This window comes from Oxyura jamaicensis, chromosome 16 (assembly GCF_011077185.1).
Source record: "Oxyura jamaicensis isolate SHBP4307 breed ruddy duck chromosome 16, BPBGC_Ojam_1.0, whole genome shotgun sequence".
Taxonomy (NCBI): domain Eukaryota; kingdom Metazoa; phylum Chordata; class Aves; order Anseriformes; family Anatidae; genus Oxyura; species Oxyura jamaicensis.
In genome coordinates this window covers 327,490-343,468 of record NC_048908.1, presented here as the reverse complement: position 1 = coordinate 343,468, position 15,979 = coordinate 327,490, and the positions used below count along the sequence as shown (strand labels likewise).

Here is a 15,979-nt window from a genome sequence, read left to right as displayed (position 1 = left end):
TATTTCTATATATACATGCAGTATTTCTATATATACATGTAATATTTCTATATATACGTGTAATATTTCTATATATACATGTGGTATTTGTATATATACATGTGGTATTTGTATATATATGTAGTATTTCTATATATACATGTAATATTTTTATATATGTGTAGTATTTCTATATATACATGTAGTATTTCTATATATCAATGTAGTGTCTGTATATACACACATAGTGTTGATATATATAGGGTTTTTTATATATATGCAGTGTTTTATATATATATATAAATACTACATATATAAAGCTGTATAGCATTTATATAGAAATATATACAGCATATAAATACGTAAATGGTGTGTGAATCAGCGCAGGCAGCAGGAGCAGCCCCAGGCTTGTGGCTGAAGCTGAAGGAGCAGCTTGAGTCTTGTTACTTCGCCAAGCGGGGAATCCCCAGGCAGAGGACGCGGAACTGCTGAACGGGGCCGGTGCGAGGAGATCACCAGCCTGCTGCTTTCACCTGGTTGTACCAAGGATTTGCACTGGTGCGGTTTTTGCACACACACACACACACATATTCAAAAACGCATCTATATTTATATTGCATATATGCATACTGGTGGTAATCTGTAGGATTTTTTAGGTAATTTGTAGGAAACTTGCATATTTCCTAGTAGTAACTTGTAGGAAATAGATGTGCACTCAATATATAGGTACCATATACATCTTACATATATGCAGTATACATGTATAATATACACATGTATGATATACACATGTATAATATATACACACTGCATTCATGCTATACACATACTACAGAGATGTAGGAACATATAAAAATATATGAAATAAATATAGTATAAGCAGTATATATGCAGGGCGCATATACTGCATACTATATATTCTCTCTGGGTTGTATGTATGCAGTATGTTTTATATATGTGTGTGCTTATATTTATATAAATATATATATTTTTAGAAATTATATATATGTAACATATATGTAACATGATATGTAATACAAATTATATATATCATATAAATTATATATACAGGCATACCCATATGATATATTCATAAGCATAAATATATATATTTGTATCTATATATTTATTTACTTTATATATATTTATTTACTTTATATATATTTAGATATTTATATATATTTAGATATTTATATATATTTAGATATTTATATATATTTAGATATTTATATATATTTAGATACTTATATATATTTAGATATTTACATATAAGTTTATCTTATATATTCGTATTTATATTTGCAAGTGTGCGTGCAGTTTGGATAGAGGTCCTGCATGTATAAATAATGCATGTTCTGTTCCAGGAGTGGCTTGGGGCGTTGTCCTTGGACCGTTGCTGGTTTTTGTTTTCCTAGAAACCCGCTCTCAAGCTGGCTTATTCCAACAAAGCCTGCTCGGGCTGCGCCCTCTCTCCTTAATGCCTCCGATCAATATGCAAAACCCTGCAGATTTCCACCCCTTCCTGCCTCCGCGGAATGGGATTGCCAGGCAGATGCACGCAAGGGGAAAAATGCAAAGAAAAAGGTGCAATTCAGCTGTCAGAAATAGGTGGGTTTGCGATCAAGCTATCCCCCAAAGGTGTTGCCATTAAGCAGTCAGAAAACAGGTGCTTGGGAAATTAAATTATCCCAGAAAAGGTGTTTCTCCACCCAAGCAATCAAAAAGGAGGTTCTTGCAATCAAGCTATCCAAAATGAGTCTTGCAATTAAGTTATCTGGATGCAGGTTTTTACAAAAACAAACAAAAAAACCCCACCTTTTAATTTTAATTTTAATTTTTTTGCAAGCTATGGCCAGGATGGAGGCAGAGCCTTCGTGCAGCCTTTGTTGTTGTTATTTTCTTTCTTTCTTTCTTTCTTTCTTTCTTTTTTTTTTTTTTTTTTTTTTTTAAACGCTGTGCAGGAAGAGAAACGTAAAAGCGGGTCTGCCTCGGCTCACCGCAGAAAATCGAGTACAAAACTTTCCATGAGGTCAATGAGATCTGAAGGCAGAGTAAGAGCGAACAGCAAAATGGACTGGTGGGTGCTTTTTCCCCAGTCCTAGGAATTGCTGGTTGCTCCATGCAGCGGAGGCTAGGTCAAGTTGGCATGAGAAAATAAACATCAAGATAATATATATATATATATAAATTTTCTGCAGAAAATAGGCAAGGAAAAAAAAAAAAAACAACCCTCTCTGCCTCTTCTGGTGCAAAAGTTACGGGATAAATTACTTGCCATGGAAGAAAAAGCGATAAATTACAATCGAAACCATCCTCTTCCAGCTATGCAACCGATGCCCAAGCCGTATTCCGGGGAAGACCCACCAAATATGACCTTTCTCCTCCTTCCCCGACTATCCGCTGGTACGTGTTGGCCTGCCCCCCGTTAAAAAAAAAAACAAACATATTTAAGGGCTTTTCTTTTGTCTTTTTTCACCGCTCTGCTCTCCTGGCAGCTCAGCACCGCGGTGCTTGCTGCGAGCGCTAAAGCCAAAGGTGTTTCTGCACCTCCAGAGGTGCAACCTCCTCCTGCCTTGAGGCCGTCTGCCTACATGCCAGCCTTCAATTGAAGGAAAAAGGCTGTAGGATATATCTATATATCTATTAAAAAAAAAAAAAAAAAAAAGACGAAAAAAAGTCATTTCCTGGCGCTGGACGCAGGCGCAAGAAGGTTGGTCATAATGCAATAGGTTGCCCGGGGACTTTGTCGCTACTGGGACGCTTCTACGGGCTGGCGAGCTGACCATGGCTGGGGAAATTATTTACGCCGATTTAAGGCAGCCTGAAGGGGTCTCTTTGCCTGCCGAGAGGTGTCAGAGTAAGTGCGATTTTGGGTGGTGGGCGCTCACGGCGAGCTTCGTTTCCTCCAGGAAGAGCTGGCACTTGGGTCCGCTCGCGTCTTGGCCAAGAAACACGGCCAAACGCCGGTTGGGTTGCGGGGTTGATCCTGGTTTGTGCGGGCAACGAAAGGAAGGAAGGAAGGAAGGAAGGAAGGAAGGAAGGAAGGAAAGAAGGAAGGACGGGGGAGAAGGAAGCTTGCAAACGGCCAGAGCTTGAACGATTTCACTGCTGGGGCTGCTCTCCCCGCAGCAAAAATCTGCCCTGACGTGAGCGGATGGAAGTCAAAGCTTGGTGAAACGTGCCCAAGACCCTGGTGGAGAGGAGGTCTGGAGGGACCCGACTCCCACCGGACGATGTCTGCTCTAAATGAGGCCAGTTTCCCAAGGGTTTGAGTCTGTCCCCCCTGTTCTTGAGGACCCCCACCTCGTCCCAGAGCACCCAGAGGTGACAGCCTCGCACCTGAGGCCAACCTTGGCCCCCAGCCTCCAAGAGGAGCAAAGTCTGCTACCAGGACTCCTTCCCCGCTGGGGCCCACTGGTGCAACTGGGAAGCCACAGCCTGGCTTCCCCCCATCCCCTCCAAGCTCTTGGAGGCTTTTCTCCAGCCAAAGCTGCCCCACGGTGAGTGGCGGGACCCACATGAGAGGGCTCCTGGGGTGGGAGATGCAAAGAAAAGGTTGCAGTTGTTGAGTTTTCGCCTTTTTTTTGTTGTTTGTTTCTGTGCAGGTAGCAAAACAGCCATCAAGTTCTCCTCAAAGAGAGGGGCTCTGTTTCATTTCATTTTATTATGATATGATATTAATGTATTTTATTGATTTATTTTACTTCATATTATTTCATTTTAATTTTACTTACGAGAAAGCACTTTCTGAACACAACCACGGACTCTTTCAGCTCCCGCCGTCTGCCCACGGTGGCACGGAGTCTTCCTGAAGCTGAGCGGGCTGGGCTACCTGGTGCTGCTGGTGCTGGTGGTGGTGCTCAGCGTGCAGGGTGAGTAAAACCCACTTGTAAACACGTTCAAAACCAAGCGAGCACAAGGGAAATTGTTCTTTGGTTGTTTTTTTTTTTTCCCCAAAGGGAGGTCAGGGTTTTATCCCAGGAGTCATCTCCATTTGGGACAATTTTGCCCCAAGCGATGCATCCAACAAGAGTAAATCCCCTCAGAAAACAAACAAGCAAACACAAAACCACACAAAAAAAGGCTTTTAAAGCAAGGGTGGAGGACACAAACAACATTTCTATGCTGTTGCAAAAGTCGGGGGCAGTCATGACCAGATAAGGAGGTTGCACAACAGCTCCAGGAACCCAGCTCAGCCCTGATCGGTTTTCACAGCGTTGCCCCCAAACAGCCTCAATCTCACCCCAAAATCTTGCCTCCAAGTTTTTCAGAAGGCGCCGACGCCTCCGAGCGCTCCGCAGAACAAGAGCGAGGCCGAGGGAAGGAACACGATGGAGGAGTACGTGTCTCCCTCCCTGCTGCGCTACGTCTGCTGCTGGAACGGCTCCATAGGTAACCCCTTCCTGGGGGGGTCCCCGGGGTGGGATGGGTGCCCCCCGGGGGGCTGTGAGCCCGGCTCGGTGTCAGTGAGCATCTCTTTGTGGTAGATGGGTGGGAAAAGCGGGCTGGAAAAATTTGGGAGGGGAGAGAGCCCCTGCTGGTGCCTCTGGGCCCGGTTGAGCGAGACCTCGAGCACGTTTTGGGGTGTCTCACGGCTCCGTCTCCTCTGCAGGCCACGGGGGCTGCAAGCTGTGCCCCCAGTCTTGGCAGCTTTCTGGGGACCACTGCTACCAGGTTTCCAGAGCGACTGGGACTTGGAGCCAAGGCAAAGAAGACTGCGAAAGGCGGGGGTCCCATCTGGCCGTGCTACGAAACAAGGCCGATGTGGTAAGTGCAGAGTGGAGAAGGCTTGAAAAGGACCCCAAAGTCCTCGGTTTTGGTGGGCAGAGGGGCAAAAACTGCCCAGGAGTTTCTGGGTGGCGGCAGGAGGCTTGGTAGCTCCAAGCCACCTCGTGCTAAGGGCTGGGAGCGGGGCTGAATCGCTACCTGAAGGGCTTTGGAGGCCCCTTCCCACCTTTGGCATGGGGGGAAGGAGGGACACGGAGCTCGCGGGGAGCCTCTGGTGTCTCAGGCTCTGAATTTAAGCTCTTTCCACCCACTGAGCGAGGCAGCACCCGAGGCATGGGTGGTGTTTAGGGCCCGTCTCTTTGAGGATGAACCAAATGGGCTCAAAAAGCCGGCTTTGCACCCCAATGAGCCTCTTGCTGAAGGCCCCTGGAAGCCACCACTCTTCTCCCATTACCCAGGAGCGCTTAAATGAGGGGATCCAGCAGGAATACAAGGAGAAGCTAACAGTGTGGATCGGATTAAAGGCATCCAAGAACACATGGAAATGGGTGGACAACTCCTCCTACAAAGCCGCCGTGTGAGTACAGCTGCAACCCGCGGCATGCGGAGCAGCTTTGCTCCGTTTCAGCCCCAAGATCTCCAATATTTGGTGTCCACAACAGCCTTGCAATCCCCCAGCAAGGCTTTATAGCCCAAAAGTTGGGTGTTGGGAGCACTGTAACCCAACATCTCATCACGCCTATGCAGCCAGTGTGGGTTTAATGCCCTTGGCATGCTCCAGTGGAGGAAGGAGCCAGCTGTTAGTGCAAGCACAGCAATCTGCACGCGCATCTGGGCAAGCCCGCAGCAAGAAGCTGCCTGGAGCCCAGTGCGACAGGCTGGGGGAGAAGCTCCCATTGCCCCCTGTCCCAAGAGGAAAAGGATCTGCTTTTGGGTGCTGACGGTTTTGGTTTGCAGGTTCAGTCTCAGTCCCCTTCAGAGTGTGGAGAACGGCTGCGCGACCTTCAAAGACAAGAGGCTGGAGGTTGATGGCTGTGAAAGCGACCACAATTGGGTTTGCCAGAAAGCACCTTTCCCTCTCATCTCAAAGACTGCAGGAGAGCTGTGCGGTGCCCGCCCCGAAAAAAGCCCAGCCCATAGGAAGCTTGCTGCTAATATTTGGGGTGAAGCCAACCCTCCTCGTTACGGCCCTGTGAGGAATTTCAGGGTTTGAACCCGACCAAGCACAGCCAAGACTATCAGTGTAGGCTCTGGTGCAATTAGCTTCCAATTTATATATATATTTTAATTAAAAAATCCATCCAAATATGTACATCCAGTCTGTATCTGTTCCAATCTTACCTTGTCCTCCTTCCAATAGGAAATGTAACGTAAAAAAATCACATATCAGATTTGCAGGTTTCAGGTTTATTAAAAACTTGTCTTTCACAAATGTGGAAATATATAATACACAATTATCTGCTGTACAGTCAGAGGGAGAAACAGAAGTGTTGCTGACTTGAGTAAAATCATAGAATAGAATCACAGAATATCCCGAGTCGAAGGGCTACACGAGGATCATCAAGTCCACCTCCAGGCCCCGCAATGGGTCCACATCAAGTCCCTTCCAGGCCCCAAAAATTCAGGCCATATGACATAAGAGCACAGTCCAAACACTCCTTAAATCCCAACAGGCTTTGTGCGGAGGCTACTTCCCTGGGGAGTGTGAGAAACAAAGTTGTGTTTTTGCAGGAGAGAATGAATTTTCTGTATTCAAAGGTAGTTATGTAGTCATAACAAGGAGAAATGCTAAGTAGACATTGGATGGCATCACTCTTCCAAAATAAGGTGGAAGCTTGAGAAAAACAGGATGAGCAGTAAAACAAAGATCGCAAGTTCTCAAAACATAAGAAAGGAGAAAGTTAAAGGGCTGAAAATTTGTAGCACATTTGGTATAGAGGAGCGTCGAGTAGCTTGTGAACCTGTAGTATGCAGCCAATGAGGAAACAGGGGAGGTGATCAGGCACTGGGTAATAGGGAATAAAAGGTTATGATTTATTGAGCAAAATGCTCTCCGGCTTGCAGGATGACCACTAATGCAATTGCGAATAAAATAGCTTCACAGAAGATTCTGTCTGAAGAAAATTATATGAGGTTTTTCTCACAGTGCGCAACAACCCGCTTGGTAAAAAACCTCTTCCTGATGTCCAGCCTGAACCGCCCCTGCCTCAGCTTGACACCATTCCCGTGGGTCCTATCCCTGGTCACTAAAGAGAAGAGATCGGCGCCTGCCCCTCTACTCCTGCTCGTGAGGAAGCTGTAGGCCGCGATGAGGTCTCCCCTCAGCCTGCTCTTCTCCAGGCCAAGAGACCTCAGCCTCTCCTCACACGTCTTCCCCTCCAGGCCCTGCACCACCTCTGTGGCCTTTTTCTGGACACTCCCCAACAGTTTCACGTCCTTTTTGTGCTGCGGTGCCCAGACCTGCACAAGGTGCTCGAGGTGAGGCCGCACCAGCGCAGAGTAGAGCGGGACGATCGCTTCCCTTGACCGACCAGTGATAGAGTGCTCGATGCACCCCAGGGTATGGTTGGCCCTCCTGGCTGCCAGGGCACACTGCTGGCTCACTATCAGCTAAAACTCTCAGACCCCTCTCGATGCTGGACAGTACAGATTGACTGAGCCTGCAAGAATCTGAGCAGAAAGGAAACTCCAATACTGTTGCTGCAAAAGAAGCAGATTTTTAAGTTTTACCATTTTTTTTTGCGCTAGTTTATCTTGCGGCACTGGCACAAGCTTTATGGTTACGGAATCTTTTATTCAGGGTAAATCTTCTTCTTCCACAGGACGTAGTTGTTGGGCCTGCTGCAGATCCAGTATTTCTCTGTGTTGCAGAGGGCTGAGCTGATCTTATCCTGGTTTAGGTATGCACAAGGGCCACCGCCCCGCACCACAAACCTGCAATGCAAACACACTCAAGAGTGAGAAGAAGGGCGGAAAGTAGGAAAACTACCCTAAAAACTGGAAGAATAGCTGGGATTTCCTCTCCTGGGAAGGTCGGAAGGGGCATTGTCCAATGTTTAATAGGGGTTCAGAGCGCAGCATCCTCGGTCCGCCCCAAGCTTCTCGTGGAAAACCAGGGATGCGGTGACAGGAGAAGGTCCCCATCCCAAAAGAGGCCATCCCAGACCCTATAAGAACTCCTACCCTAATTGCCAACCCGAAGCACCCAATCCCGACAGGTGGAGGGACTGACCAGTTGTTGAAGGCTGTGCCATTGGTCCACCTCCACTGGCCGTTGCCTTCTTCATGCAGCCCGAACCAGTAGTTTGCTTGGCCCTTATAGCGCATGATGAAATCCTTTACAGAAAAACAAAACAAAATGAACAAACAAACAAAAAAAAAAAACGGGTCTTAGGCAACGGTCTTGTCTTCCCCAAACACAACTCAGCCAGGTTCCTCCTCCAGCCTGCGAGCACCTTGCAACAGGAAGGTGATTTGATTTGAGAGATGTGAATATTCTACAGTTTCACGGAAAAAGGAAGCCCCTTGAGAGCAAAGCTCAGGACAGCACCGAGCTGGACGTAGGGAGGGCGTTTTGGAGAAAATAACATGATATTGCTCATTCCCCAACCCGGGCTGGTGCTTTCCCCAGGGCATCTTCTCCTGGCTTTGTCAGTGGGGGAAATCTGGGGGAAAATGGGTTTTCGGTCTGGTCCCACACGTTTTCCACACTAGAGCTGGTGTGGGGGCTGGTGCCCAGTTCTCACCAGTTCCTCCTGGCTGTCTATGGAGGTCAGGGAGGCTTCCAAGGCCTTGCACTTCTCCGAGCTAGTCTTCCAGTTGGTTTCATTCTTTGAGAAATGGTAGCACTTGCCTTGGAAGCCAATCCACGTGGCTGGGCACACGTGGGAGAATTGGGGATGTGATGAGTGAGACCGGAGCTGCACAACTGCATAAGGAGAAAAACGAGCAGGTGAGATGCATGGACAGCCACCAAAAAAAAAAAAAAAAAAGGCAGAAAAATAGCATTTTTTTAATTACATGCATTCCCCTCCAGCAAATGTAGGGGGGTTGGGATGCACCAAGATGGGGCACCCCCTTGGAAATGTTGAGTAGAGCCTGGTTTAGGGGACAAAAGGGGGTGCCCCGTGAAGCAGGCTCAGTGCTATGTTTGGGGGGCTTCTCATCCTCCTGGGAAAACCCTGGAATTCCCTGAAACAGGTCCCTGGCCCATCTCCTTGCAGTGGGCATGCTCCGGTTGGACTCACCAATCAAGGCCACCAAGAGACTGAAGACAAGGAGGCTCAGCACCACGCACAGCGGAGTGAGGAGCTTCTGTACACGACGACATTTCCTTTTCATCCCATGGGGGCTGGAGTCTGGTGGAGAAGAGAGCAGAAGTTGTGGGCTGGGTCTTTCCACCCCCTATTTGCCCTTTTTCTGCTGGATCCACGGTTGATCCTATAGCCCTCCCCCTTGGGTTAGGAGCTCCCCATTTGATGTCCTCCAGATGGATTTAGAGGTGGCTGCATGGTAAAATTCAGAGCCTGTCCTCACCCACCCAAAAACCCCTGGCCAGTGCCCATCCCACCAGTGCCCCACCGGAGCCAGATCTCGCTTTCCCCCAGCATTACCCCATTCACATTTTTTCTCCTCATCTCTTGGAGGGGTCAGTACTTCTTCTTGGTTGGGGTGAGTTTTTTCTTGGGCTCCTTTCCCCATGGCAGGCAAGGAAATGTCGGGTCTCACTGATCACATCCACACGTACAAAGCTCTGGCAGCAAATGCCGGAGCACACTGCGATAGCAAGGAGAGGGTTGAGTGTTGGGGGCGGGCAGCAAAATCCCCCCGGGTGTGAGGACTTGTGGGGACCTGGAGGGTACGTGGGGAAAACGTGGGAGGGGAGAGGGCTTGTGGTCTGCTGGAGGGGAATAGGGGCAGGGTGAAAGGATGGGAGAAAGGGAGAAAGAAAGGGAGAAAGAGAAAGAAGAGATGAAGAAAGAAAGAAGGAAAAAAAGAGAAAGAAAGGGAGAAAGAGAAAGAAAAGATGAAGAAAGAAAGATAAGGAAAAAGAAAGAAAAAAACTGAGAAAGAGAAAAAGAAAGAGAAAAGAAAAAGTAGTTTAAACTGATTCTGAATATTAAAAGAAATTAAAAGAAATTTACTGCCTCTCAGGACTCAAAGATCAAAGGGAGTTGAGCTGTCTGGGACATGCCCCCCCCACCCCACCCCCACTGGCTTCAGCCCAGCAAGCAAGGAGGAAGCTGAATTTAAAAAAAAACAGCGGAGGAAATAAGACAGCAGCTGGCCTTGCTGACATTGTTGGTTAATAGGGGCGAGTACTCCTTATCTCAGTTCCCCTGCTGTTTTCTGAGCAAAGGGCAAACAAAGCAGCCCTTTGGTAAACCCTCGCCGTTGTTGCAAAATAACCAGGATTTTGCCCCACCTGTCAGACAGGTTTGTTGCCACAACAAATTTAAGGGAATAAGCTCTTAAAGAGGAGAAAGGCTTTGGTTTTGAAGGAATACAGCAGCACACAGGGAAAAACTGCAGGAGGAACATTCCGTGCTGGGGAAAAGAGTTTTGGAAGAAGTTTTAGGATTGAATTTGGCAGGGGGGGAATAAAAATTTGTAATAAGGGTGGGCTGCAGCTACCCCAAACTCCACAGGACGAAGCCTGGCTCAGCTTCAGATTTGGCTAGCGTGACCTAAACCACCCAAACCCAAATGAGCACTTCTCCGAAAACCAAAAATGTCAGCTTCTGAGACAAATAAGGAAACCGATAGCTGCACGCTTTTGTTTCTCCCTTTTAAGAGAAGAGCTTCTCCTTTTGGTTAAGCTTCCATTTTGTTACAATTGTAAAATTAATCAAGATTCCCTTGAAAAAAGCACACACATTGCTGGGTTTTGCACCCTGTAGACTCAAAGCAGCCTGAGCTTGTACCCAAGTTTTATCCCTCGCCCCCCCCCCCCCCAGTCTGCTTTTTTACTGCAGCTCCCCCCAGATTATTAATTCTACTGATTAATATTATTATTTTTTTGCTTCATTTCACCTTTATTCTTCTTTGCATTCCCTCCCAGGGAAAGCACCCATCTGCTTTAGCTAGAAGAGAAACTGGGAAAGCCATCCCAAAGTAACAAACAGAGAAAAGAACAGCAAAAACAGATGGAAATGTTTAAAAACAGCAAGAAAAAATAAAGACCCATGAGTTCTAAACATCTGCAAGAAGATTCACACAGCACTTGTGGTAGCAGAAGCTTCAATAAAGCTAGCTGAAAAGGAACAATTTGGGCAACATTTTTTTTTTGGCTGTTCTCACAGAACTACATGAACTAAACTCACCTGGTGCGCAGTTTTGGCATTAAAAAAGGGAGAGAATGAGAGGAGAATGTGAAAAAAGAACAGCACAAATGCAAAAAGAAAGGTGAGAAAGAGACAAAGAGGGTGGAAAAACAGGAGAGGGCAAAGGAACAACAAGAAAAAAAAATCTAAAAGGAAAAAAAAATGGAAAGAAAGAAAGAAGATGGAAACCTGCCCTGGCTGGCTGCTCCTTCCCTTTCCATCTCAGCCCCTAGACGAGCGTTGCTTCCTCAGCTGACCCCAAATTTTTCTGCTCAGACGTGGACTTACCCCACAGCAGCTTGGCGCCTGGTATGTTATATCATCCTGTTTGTTCAGCAATGTCATGTAAAAGGGGAGGGGAGGGGTAACGCTCAGCCTGCCAAGAGCTGATATAGTAGGATGCCTCGCCTCTTGACGGATAAGCCTAAAAGCACTCAAAGCCTCAGCTGGTTGGTGCTTGAATTTCTGTTGCAAATGTTTTCCTGTTGACAAGAGAGGAAGGAACCCAACCTTCTGTTACTTTTACTGAAGGAACAGTGGGAGGAATTTAAGCCCCCTCTGGGGGGGAGTAATGCTGCATGTACTGCAGTAACACTGAAAGCACGGTGAAATACATTTTTGTGTGCGTGAGCTGGCTTGCAAAGATTTTGCATGCAAAGTGGGGGCCGTGGTGATGTGGCTTTGAGTCACCTCTTCCTGGGGCAAAACTGAAGTTTTTGAGGGTGTTTGAGGTCTGGCTGGCTGCTCACCATAACCTTTTGTCCCCTCAAAACAGGATTATCTTTTTGTTTGTTTGTTTGTTTGTTTGTTTTCTTGTGGGTGCAGAGGACAAAGGGGAGATGGGGCGAGGGTGACTCCCAGGAGATCAAGATGATTTTCCCCCTTTGGAAGGGCAAAGACACGGCTGGGGGCTCAGAAAGGGGAGCCTGTCTGCATCTGTTGTGGGTTTACGTGGCAAGGTTTCGGTAGCAGGACTCCACGTCCCAAAGGGCATCGAGCCCCGTACGATGCAGCCGAGTCTCTGCACATTTGGGGAACTTGAGAGACCCTGCCAGGAGGACGGGGGATGGATCCGATGGGGAAAAAATGCTTTGGCAGGGAATGGAGGATGAAGCCATCCAGGCAGCAAACAGTGAAATGGGTGTGAGTTCCATAGTGCTGAAAAAGAAACCAACAACATTTCTGGGAAATGGAACGGAGGCGGAGCAAGCGGCTTGGCTGACCCTTGCTTTCCCTTCAGATAATCAAAGAATCATCAAGGCAGGAAAAGACCCCCCAGGACGGAGGCCCACCCATCCCCCTACCACCACTATCACCCACTAAAACATGTCCCCAGGCGCCAGGTCCAACCTTTCCTTGAACACCCCCAGGGACGGTGACTCCACCACCTCTCCGGGCAACCCGTCCCAACGCCTGATTGCTCTTTTTGAGAAGAAATGTCTCCTCATTTCCCAACTGAACCTCCCCTGGCACAACTTGAGGCCGTTCCTTCAGGTCCCATCACTGGTTATCTGTGAGAAGGGGCCAAACCCCAGCTCCCACACCTTCCTTTCAGGTAGTTGTAGGGAGCCATAAGGTCTCCCCACCCAATTCCCCAGTCTTTCGAGGTCTCCCAGTACCGACCCCTGAGGGACCCCACTAGATACAGGCCTCCAACTCGACTCCATCCCATTGACCACAACCCTCTGGCTTCTTCCCTTCATCCAGTTCACAGCCCACCTCACTACCCCATCGTCTAGACCATACTTCCTCAATTTAGCTGCGAGGATGCCGTGGGAAACGGTGTCAAAGGCTTTACTGAAATCAAGACAGGCCACGTCCACTGCTTTACTGTCATCTATCCACCCAGTTATGTCCTCATAAAAGGCTTTCAGGTTGGCTAAGCACAACTTCCCCTTGGTGAAACAAAGCGGGCCTACAATGCCTCTAGTGTTAGTTTTATCCGTGATGTATTTAAAGAAGCCCTTTGTTGTCCTTGTCCCCTCACGTAAGGCTTAATTCTAGGGAGGCCTTAGCTTTCCTAGTTGCCCCCCTACATTATCTGACAACAGCCTTATATTCCTCCCACATGGCCAACCCCTCCTTCCATCACTTTTAGACTCTTGTCTTGAGTTTGCCCAGCAGTTCCCTGGTTAACCGTGCAGGTCTCCTGGCTCTCTTTCCTGACTTCCTACCTGTTGGGATGCTCTGATCTTGAGCTCAGAAGAAGCCTGCCACATGAAATCCTGAACTCCACCATCTCATGGTGTGATGGTTTCGCTTGGGTGGGTGACCGAGCTGCACCACAACCGCTCTCTCACTCCCCCTCCTCAAAGAGGAACAGGGAGAAAATACGATGAAAGGGGCTCAAGGGTTGAGATAAGGACGAGGAGATCGCGCAGTAATTATTGTGATGGGCAAAACAGACTCAGCATAGGGAGATAGTAAGATTTATTGCCTATTACGAATGAGCTAGAGAAGTGAGAAACAAAGGAAAGAAACCAAAAGCACCTTCCCCCCCATCCACCCTCTTCCACCTCCTCCCCCCGAGCGGCGCAGGGGAACGGGGGAATGGGGGCTATGGTCAGTCTATAGAAATTCTTCTCTGCCGCTCCTTCTTGGTCACTCTCGTCCCCTGTGCTGTGGGGTCCCTCCCACGGGATGCAGTCCTTGCTGAACTGATCCAGCGTGGGCTTCCCACAGGCAGCAGCTCTCCAAGAACTGCTCCAGATATGGGTCCGTACCACGGGGTCCATCCCTCGGGAGCAAACTGCTCCAACCTGGGTCCCCCACGGGCAGCAGCTCCTGCCAGGTCACCTGCTCCTGCGTGGTCTCCTCTCCACGGGCTGCAGGTCCGGCCCGGAATCTGCTCCGGCAGGGGTCTTCCACAGGCCACAGTCTCCGTCGGTGCAGGGCCACCTGCTCCACCGTGGTCTCCTCCACGGGCTGCAGCGTGGAACCCTGCTCCACCGTGGTACTCCATGGGCTGCAGGGGGACATCCTGCTTCACCATGGTCCTCACCACAGGCCGCAGGGGACTTCTCCTCCGGCGCCTGGAGCACCTCTCCCCCTCCTTCTGCACTGACCTTGGCGCCTGCAAGGCTGTTCCTCGCTCCTCTCACTCTCCCAGCTGCTGTGTGGTGCAGCATTTTTTTTCCCTGTCTTAAATCTGCTCTCACAGAGGCGCAAACAACATCACTTATTGGCTCAGTTCTGGTCAGCAGTGGGGCCCTTACCAAACATGGGGCAGCTTCTAGATCCTTCTCACAGAAGCCACCCCTATGGCCCCCTGCTACCAAAACCTTGTCACATAAACCCACTACACATGGACACTGCAGCACCTCCCCGAGCAACCTTTTCCAAGTCCTAATCACTCTTTCTGAGGAAAAAAGTCTCCTAATTTCCAACCTGAACCTTCCCTGGCACAACTTGAGGCCATTTCCTCTAGTCTTATCATTAATTATCTGCGATAAGAGGCCGACCCCCAGCTCACCACAACTTCCTTTCAGACAGTTTCAAAGAGGATACAGCTCATCGTGGTAGTTGCATAGAGGATATTGCTCAGCCTTCCTCAGAATTTCCAGCATCGAGGGGCCTCCCTTGGCACTGCCAATCCTTCGAGATACATTTTGGTGCTTTCCCCCTCTTTTTTTTCTGCATTTTTGCCCATTGGAAAGCTCTCCACTGGGGCAGTGTGAGCACAACCATGTTCATTTCTTGGGAAGGGGAATGCACTGGTTTTAGGGCCGGGGCTGAATCCATCACCTGCTTCGAGGTGGTTGAACCCAGCCAGGTTTTTGAGCTCCCCACAAGTATAGGGGGAGAAGAACTGAAAGCTGCTGGAGCAGGATCCCCATCCCACCTCCTTTCTGTGTCACGGACACACAAGATCCTATGGGGAAAGTGCCAGGATAGGTCCCAGCCCACCACCCTACGGGAAGGGGCATGAAAACCATTTCTGCATGGGCAGATGTAACAGCAAGGCCCTTGGTAGATGGCCTCAGATTTCTTGCCCTGGACCAGTTGGTCTAATACTGAGAAACGAGCCCTTTGTGGTTATTACATAGGACACGACTTCAGGTCTTGCTGCTCTCATTTTTGTCACAAAGCTCCACCACACCACTTCAGAGCCACCTGGCTGAGCGCAGAAGGAGGAGCAGAGCTTCCAAATCAAGGTCCTTTCACCCTCAGCATCCAGCATTTTCCATCTTGAGCTTCCTCACCTTGCACGGGGGTAGGTCTCCAACCTCCCTGTGGTGGGGAAGAGCCCCCGAGACCTCATCACCCTCCCAAGAGAAGACGTTGTCCCGGCACCCCAAAATCCATTCCCACCGTGGTCATTCATTTAACATCACACCAGCAAAATAAGCACAAAGCACCCAGAGACAACAAAAACCGTGCTCCTCATCCCGGACACCCCTTGGCATTGCAAATTTCTCCCTAAAGTCCCCCAGAATGTATTATTATTTTTTTCCCCAGGCATGTCCCAGCACCTCTGTGGTTGCCGCTGCCAAGCCTCCTCGCAGCCTCAGCTCTTCAGAGCATCCAGGGAGAATTCTGCCCGTGCCAGCGGGGTGTGGTTTCCTCGCTGGACCAAAGCCCGGTTGTTTTTCCCCAGAAAGTTATTGCTTTTCATGTTGTTCCTAATCAATCTTCTCCCTGATTCCTCCAATGCAGCGTGAGTGGGGTCGTTACCAAAGGTGCGGATCAGTGATTGGTGTGTTGAGAAACCTTTTAATTTTTATTTTTTTTTTCCCTTCTAAATACTCCCCCTGCTCTAACCACTTCCCCTTGCTAATGAGGGAGGAGTGGCCTTGCTATTTGGGAGGAGTGGCCCCAAAAATAAAAATAAAAATAGAAGCGCACATTTCCGTTGGAAACAGCCACCTGCCCGTTTGCAAAAACACATATTTTCTCCCAGCTGAAGCTGTGGGCAGCTCTTGGAGGGACAGGAGCTCTGCAGGACACGC

The 15,979-nt window shown here is 48.6% G+C and overlaps 3 protein-coding genes across 4 annotated transcripts in view; 2 read left to right on the top strand and 1 right to left on the bottom strand.

Moving 5' to 3' along the window:
• Positions 1-2,683: 2,683 nt before the first annotated feature.
• On the top strand, positions 2,684-6,019 carry LOC118175182 (killer cell lectin-like receptor subfamily B member 1B allele B). The gene is made up of 6 exons (XM_035341152.1): positions 2,684-2,836; positions 3,753-3,851; positions 4,243-4,367; positions 4,588-4,746; positions 5,166-5,286; positions 5,673-6,019. Exons 1-6 carry the CDS (start codon positions 2,764-2,766, stop codon positions 5,918-5,920), a joined length of 825 nt encoding a protein of 274 aa, XP_035197043.1. The 5' UTR covers positions 2,684-2,763; the 3' UTR covers positions 5,921-6,019.
• Positions 6,020-7,470: 1,451 nt separating this feature from the next.
• LOC118175184 (C-type lectin domain family 2 member B-like) lies at positions 7,471-9,639 on the bottom strand. Of its 2 annotated transcripts, XM_035341157.1 has the most exons (5): positions 9,321-9,637; positions 8,955-9,065; positions 8,454-8,635; positions 7,940-8,043; positions 7,471-7,641 (listed from the first exon to the last, which is right to left on the bottom strand). In XM_035341157.1, the coding sequence occupies exons 1-5, from the start codon at positions 9,406-9,408 to the stop codon at positions 7,500-7,502; spliced, it is 627 nt and encodes a 208-aa protein (XP_035197048.1). In that variant the 5' UTR covers positions 9,409-9,637; the 3' UTR covers positions 7,471-7,499. The 2 variants fall into 2 exon arrangements, with proteins under 2 accessions (XP_035197048.1, XP_035197049.1); XM_035341158.1 differs by lacking the exon at positions 8,955-9,065 and having other exon boundaries at positions 9,321-9,639.
• A 2,492-nt stretch (positions 9,640-12,131) lies between these two features.
• The window catches only part of LOC118175177 (zinc finger protein 692-like), a 41,710-nt gene continuing 37,862 nt past the window's right edge, over positions 12,132-15,979 (top strand). The window contains exon 1 of the mRNA XM_035341147.1: positions 12,132-12,173. Within this exon, the coding sequence (XP_035197038.1) occupies positions 12,132-12,173 (42 nt within the window). The remainder of the gene's footprint in view (positions 12,174-15,979) is intronic.